Source organism: Rhinolophus ferrumequinum, chromosome 2, assembly GCF_004115265.2.
Source record: "Rhinolophus ferrumequinum isolate MPI-CBG mRhiFer1 chromosome 2, mRhiFer1_v1.p, whole genome shotgun sequence".
Classification (NCBI taxonomy): domain Eukaryota; kingdom Metazoa; phylum Chordata; class Mammalia; order Chiroptera; family Rhinolophidae; genus Rhinolophus; species Rhinolophus ferrumequinum.
The window spans coordinates 64849564-64857112 of NC_046285.1; the positions used below are offsets into that span (position 1 = coordinate 64849564).

Genomic DNA, 7549 nt, shown 5'->3' on the forward strand with positions numbered 1-7549 from the left:
TTTGCTTTTAAGTGATCTTTTTTGATCTCTGGAAGCTTCTAGACTCTATTCTAAGTGTACCATAATTTCATGATTTTGTTACTAATTTAATGATACTGATGTAATTTTTCTTTATTTATATTCCTGGGTATTCAGTAGATTCTTTTAATCTGGAAAATCTCCTTTGTAAAAATTTATTTTCATTATTTTATTCCTTCCATTTTCTGTTTTGGAATTCTTATTAGTCAGATATTATACTTCTGTATCATTCTTCTTTTTGTTTTTGTTAATATCGCACTATAGTATGTTTCTTTAATCTTCTTTTTGCTATACCATCTGGACCTTATCAATCCAATCCCTCTATTGAATTTTTAATTTTTATGATTGTGTTTTAATTTTTATAGAGCTACTTCCTGTTCTCTGATTGTTACTTTTTTAAAAAAATAACACTGTTCTTTTATCATATATCATATATGTTATGTCTTCCCTTTTCCCACCAAGGGGCAAAACAAAATGCCTGGATGCTTGCTTTTGTTCATTTTCTTGGATCTGTTTTGGGGTTCCTTCTTATTTATCTACCCACAGCCCTGTTTTGTTTGTTTATTTCAGTATTATATGTTAGAGACTCTCCTCAAATGTTTGGTGACTCAGACTAGCCATTTATATTTTAGAATGAGGTGCTTAAAAAAAACTGAGTGGTAATAGCCAAGATATGGAGGCAACCTGGGTGTCCATCAATGGATGAATGGATAAACAAGAGGTGGTACATATATATAATGGAATATTACTCAGCTTTAAAAAAGAATGAGATCTTGCCATCTGTAACAAGAAGAGTGGACCTAGAGGGTATTTTGCTGAGTGGAGTAACTCAGACAGTCATAGACCAATGTCGTATGATTTCACTTGTATGTGGAATCTAAAGAACGGGATAAATGACAAAACAAAACAGAAACAAGCTCATAGATACAGAGAGCATTTTTATGGTTGCTGGGTACAGGGTGGTGGAGAGATAGGTGAAGGGGGAGGGGATTAAGAAGTACAAATTGGTAGCTACAAAATAGTCGTTGGAATGTAGAGTATAGTGTGGGGAATATAGTCAGTAGTATAATGACTATGTGTGGTGTGATCAGGGTGATCACTTTGCTAGTTATATAAATGTCTAATCATTGTGTTGTTCACCTGAGACTAATATAATGTTGTCTATCAACTGTAATTGAAAACTAAATATTAAAAATAAACTCTCCAAAAACAGAATATTGACCATAATGTATTGAAACACATTAAACATCATTTGATAATCTATATGATCCTCCCCTGCTACCGCCCCCCCCCCAAAAAAAAAAAAGCTGAGTTGTTTGCTTCACTGTAGGGTGATTTACCTATTAGGATCCCTAGACATTAGTAGTAGATATTAGTAAATAATTATTCCAGGGCCATTCAGTTTTTTTTTTTTTTTTTTTAAGGCACTTATTGATTATTATTTTACTTCAAGTCTAATTTTAGTTCCAGAGAAGGTAATGCTGTCTTAAAGGCTTGGACAAGGTTCTCTTTATCTCTTATTCCAGGAAGATCACTTAATAACAAATACTTGAGTTTTCTTAAATGATGCAAAGCAATGATGCCTCTGTCTGTGACATTCCCACATGAAATTATTTCCATTTCCAACATGCTTTTTTGTAAATTTTCAAGTTGACCAAGTCTCTCCAAACAGTCATCCTCGATATAATGACACTTGCATAGCCTTATTTTTTCAACATGCTGTAGGCCCTCCATGTGATCAAATCCAATGCCCATGATACAAGAGTCTGTGGCATCGATCGCCTGGATCTTGTATTTGTTCAGAGGGCCTGTTGGGAGGTTGTTGTAGTTATTCTGCCACCTCTCCTGGCCATGGTAGCGCACCATAGCCCCACAGCGCAGCAGCCACTCAGAGGCTGCCCTGTCGGGGCCGACATCCCTGATACGTTCATAATCTACTTTATTAAATACTGCATTCAACCAGCCCCAGAAGTATCTGGACTCATATGACCATGGGAGTTTCTTTAAGCCACACAACTGCCGGGAAATTTTTCCAAACAGCATGATTTGATAGCGTCGACCGGAGGGAGCGAGTCCCATTCAGTTTTTAAAAAAGGATCCTCTAGTCTGCTTGTGAGATGTGTCTCTGATCGTCAAAATTCCTAGAATGAAGGAAGGACCTTGGCTTCTCACTACTCGGGATACAGGTTTTTACAATATACTTCTCTCCTACATTCTGCTGTGCCTTTGTGTCGAAGCATAGAGCGTTTCTTCAGAGAGGAGAGTGGTTTGACTGTGCTAAATTGAGAGGACCTGTTGTTCTAGTCATTTTGTATATAGACTTTTGACCATTTTCTCTGTTTTTATCCCTGCTTCTTATCCCCACAAATAGCGCACCTAATTCATTCATAGTTTGAACCTCTCAGGGGTTCACTGAGGTGAATCAACATGTTTCTCTTTGGTAGGCATTTAATTTATAGCATCCTCTTCTTTTCTGTTATCATCTCTTTGTTTCCATCTTCCAAAATTTTGTTGATATCATTTTGTGTTCTCTGTTATCCTTCTTTTCCTTGTGAGTTTTATCTTTTTCAAGAATTTATTTAATGTTATTTTTAGGTGGGACTTTGGAGGAGAGGAATTAAATTTCTCTGGTCAATTTGCCATCTGTTTCTGTTTATTTTAATGTATTTATTCTTGATGGACTTTTAATCAGTTTTCCATGTTATACTAACTTACCTATATCCATTCACACATGGGAATTTAGTTAGAATTGCATTAAATCTGTAGGTTAATTTGAGAGGAACTGGTATCTTTACAATACAGAGTCTTCCATTCCTGAAATTCTCCATCTATTCAAGTGCTCTTTGATATATTTCAGTAAATTGCTCCCAGGTTCTTCACATATAGTTTGTATTTTTTCTGTAGTCTTATTGACAGATATTTCATATTTTTGATTGGCCTAGAGAATAGACTCCTATTTCCACTATCCCATTACATTTATAATTGATTATCGAAAATATTTGTATATTTATCTTGTATCATCACTTCAATGAACTTCTGCATGTTCTGAAAAAGTATAGTTGATTTTTTATATAAATGTGTATAAACAATTTAAAAATGTGTATCATGTTTTATAACAAAATATCAGATGAGAGCTGTTTTTGCTAAGCTTGATAAATTTGTTAACATTACTTTTTATTTTCTTTCAGCAATTAATCTGAGACTTTTTTCTACTTACTTTTTTATGCAAATAAGCATTATATTTTAAAAGTTCCTCTTGATAGAGATCTATTCACACACATTCATTTGAGAAGTATTCCATCTTCAAATAAATTTAAAAATGCTATCTTAAAATACCCAACACCTAGCACAGTCCCAGGCACTTAGCAGTAGTTCATCAAGAACTTATTGAATGAATGGATGTATTCCGTCTTTGCAACAATCTTCTTTCCTTCAGGCTTGTCCTCTAAACTCAGACATGAAAAACATTTTCTAAAAAAAACGCTCGGAGATGAATATTTCATTACATCCCTAGAAACCCTTGTTAGTGTTTAACTAATCTCAATGTCAGGAAACTTCCTTACCCTCATGCTATTTTGCTGTAGTTTAAGTCATTTCCTTTTATTCTTTCTTTAGTGCTGTTGGAGAGCAGGTTACCATTCCTTGTGTATAAATCTGAGAGGAACGTTACATGTGACTGAAATTTAGTTTAAGGGGTGCTTTAGAAATTATTTTCTCCTTTCTCCATTCTGATTCTATAAAATGAGGATAATTCTGCCACCCACAAAAAAAGGTGGATTTATTTAGAGCAGAATATTTGAAAAATATGTCCAGTGATTTCCGAGAAAGGTGATACTTACTTAAATATAAAGATGTTTATCTCACTTTTGTCAGAACTCTTTGTACCAAAGGTTTCCAAACTTGACTAATCTTTAAAAACACTTGGGCAACTTAACAGATATGAAAAAATCGCATCCCCCCCCACCCCGCCCAAATGTATTGAATTTGAATATCAGATGGGTGGATCTTGGAAACTTATAATTAAAAAATAATAATTTTCTTCTCTGGAAGCGTTTAGGATCTCCTCTTTATTTCTAGTGTTATGTTTTGGTTTGGGTCACTTTTCATACATTGTGCTAGGCAGTAGGAGAGCACTTTTATGAAATTGGAGATTTATATCCTTTGATTGTGGGGACATTTTTCCTTTATTCCCCCCTTCTATTTTCTTTATTTGCTTTTCCTGAAATTCCAGTTAGTTGGGAATGTGAGCTTCTGTATTAAAGATTTTTCTTAACATTCTTCTCGTAGTAACCATCTCTGACTTACTGTCAATATGTCTCAACTGTATCTTTTAATGCTTGTATTGAATTTTTATTTTGATAGTTACGCTTTGATCATATTTATAATTTCCTAGAGCTATTTTTCTTCCTGTGTGGTGGTTTAAAGTATGTCTACAAATTCTTTGATGCTCTTATTAAAAAGTGTAGTCTAAATAACCCTTTCTTTGATTATGGACTGGATTTAGTGACTAGCTTCTAATGAATAAAAAAAAGAGCAGGTGGTGGTGTGTAAATTTTAGATGCCAGGTCATAAAAGACACTGTGGCTTTCTTATTGCTCTTTCTCTGGATTACTTGCTCTGCGGGAAGCCAGTTGCCATGTTGTAAGAATACACAATGTGTGTTATGAACGGTTCCATATAGTGAGAAATTGAGGTCTCCTGCCAACAGCCGAGGAATGAGACATCCTAAGGAAGATCCTCCAGTCCTTATCAAGTCTTCAGAAAACTGCAGTCCCAGCTGACAGCTTGATGGCAATATCATGAGAGACCTTGAGTCAGAACCATCCAGCTAAGTTACTCTCGGCTTCTTGACCCACAGAAACTGGTGAGATATTAAATATTTGTTGAAGTTGCTAAGTTTTGGGGTAATTTGTCATGAAACAATAGATAACTAATGTATCTCACTTCTGAAATTCCTTTTTATAGCATCCTGTTCTTGTTCCATAGACGCCTTATCTTCTGCAATTTCACAGGACATTAATAATCTTTATTTGTGTATTTTCCTGACTGTATTGTCTCTAATTCCTTTGAGTTCTATTTTTTTTTTTTTTGATTCAGGACAGTTGACCAAAAATCCAAAAACGTGGAAGGGGATACAGATTTTGGGAGTGAGGTTGGGGAAGAGGAGGTAAACAAATGGCAGCTGTCCGCTACAGAACTCAAGAAAAGTTAAGTGGGAGAAAAAAATGAAATATAAGAGAGAGAGAGATCTAGAGATGTTTTGTTTTGCTCAGGATTTCTTCAGCTATCATCAGCACTCAAATTCCTCAATCCACACCATTTTTGGCAAAGATTTTTTTATATAGTGAAAATTAGAAGTATTCAGTGATGACTGTACTATTTTACTTGAATTCTCCTGTTGCTAAAGCTGTACGATAAGTAAACCAAGAAGTTATAAGGCTACACTAGAAAACCTACATATTGTTTGCATAACAAGTGCGTTGAATGTTGATGAATCTGACCAGTAGTTTTTCCGCAAACCAAATGTCAACGGAATCGTTGTAGACCTTATCACCTACTGTCTAGACTTTGCATAAGTTTCTCAAATTTTAAGAACCTATTTTGTAAAACAGAAATAATCATACTATCTACCATAGCATTGTTATAAAGATTTAATGAAATAAGGTGCTTAGAATAGTGCCCGGTACAGACAGTGTTCCCCTTCTGTTTTCTTCTTCTTCTCCCTTTGCTTCCCCCTTTTCTCTCCTTTCTTCTTCTTTTCTTTTTCTGCTTCTGCTCCTTCACCTCATATTTCTCCTTAGTATTAATATTATATAACAATGTATTATCATGAACCTTAACTCTATCTTGGAGGGACTTCTGGCTTATTGTCCACTTTCACAAATCTTATCATATGCTACCACACCAAATTATAAGATACTGGCACCTACATTTATAATTCATGATCAGACCTCTAACATAGAAGCTTGATTTCCTGTAACACACCTAAATCACTCAACAAAATTTTACAGAAGGCCTACTCTGTGAGAGAAACTGTGCTAAGTAGTAGTTCTATAAAAACATGACACACTCCTCATAGTCTAGTGGAAGAGACAGTGAAATATAATACAAAACTTCCTACTGTTATAGGCATTCTCAGAATGCTGGGAACACAGAAGAGGGAGCTCTGATATGCTTATGATGGTCACTGACAGCTTGGCAAAGAGAAAGCACTTGAAAGGGTGTGTGTGTGTGTGTGTGTGTGTGTGTGTGTGTGTGTGTGTGAGTTGGGCATAATTCCACATACAAAGAACAAGATATGCAAAGCTACAAAGGTATGAGAATGCATGTTATGCTTGGAATCTAGTAACTGAATGTAAAATCTGAGGACCTACTATGTATCAAAGTTATGTAATAAATATAGAGTCTTTAAAGACCAAAACATGTTCTTGCCTGTATAAGAGCAACAAATTAAGCCTTCATGCGGTATCTGAGAATTACAAAAGCAGCATAGAGGAAGTACTCCCATAGCACTTTGTAATAGTCTAAATTTGTGTTTAATAATTTGTTATTGTTTGTTGAATGAAGGAAGAAATACATGATAAATGTTAAAGAATGTGTGGGAGTCAGCCGGGTAGAAGTTTTATTTCTCTTTCTCAGATACTATTCTTTCTCTACTCACTCCAGTGCTTCAATATTTATGTGATACTCAAATATTTTATTCTATTTGGCCTTTCTAATTATTTGCCGCCTTCTAGTGTAAGAAAGTTGATGTTGTAATGTTGGCTGTTTTCCAGTTTTACTGAAAAATAATGGATGTATATCATTGTAAAAGTTTAAAGTGTACAAGATGATGGTTTAATTTACATATATTGTGAAATGATTACCACAGTAAGTTTAATTAACATCTATCATCATATAGATACAGAAAGAAAAAAAGAAAAAAACATTTTTTTCCTTCTAATGAGAACTCTCAGGATTTACTCTTATAGCAACTTTCATATGTACCATACAGCAGTGTTAACTATCGCCATCATGTTGTACATTACATCCCAGTACTTATTTATCATATAACTGGAAGTTTATATTTTTTACCACTTTTCTCTGTTTCCTCTTCCCCCCACCTTCCACTTCAGATAACCACAAGTCTGATCTCTTTTTCTAAGAGTTTATTTTGTTTTGTTTTAAGATTCCACATATAAGTGAGATCATACAGTATTTGTCTTTATCTAACTTATTTTATTTAGCTTAATGCCTTTAAGGTCAATCTATGTTATCACAAATGATGGGATTTCCTCATTTTATGGTTGAATAATAATAATAGTAGTAGTAGTAAATGTATATATATGTGTATACACACACAGAGGGTGACAAAAATGTATACACATTTTAAGAAAGGAAAAAACTATTAAAATTTTAATAATATATACTGATAACAAAAGATGAATACAAGTCATGTGTATACATTTTTTGGCACCCCTGAATATATATATATATATATATATATATATATATATACACACACACATATATATATGTATATATATATATA

General features: G+C 34.1%; 1 protein-coding gene across 1 annotated transcript; it reads right to left on the minus strand.

Annotated features, from left to right (window-relative positions):
- Positions 1–1444: 1444 nt before the first annotated feature.
- Positions 1445–2085, minus strand: LOC117035076 (ATP synthase subunit s, mitochondrial). The gene has a single exon (XM_033128715.1). The coding sequence runs from the start codon at positions 2059–2061 to the stop codon at positions 1462–1464; it is 600 nt and encodes a 199-aa protein (XP_032984606.1). The 5' UTR covers positions 2062–2085; the 3' UTR covers positions 1445–1461.
- Between the last annotated feature and the right edge of the window lie 5464 nt (positions 2086–7549).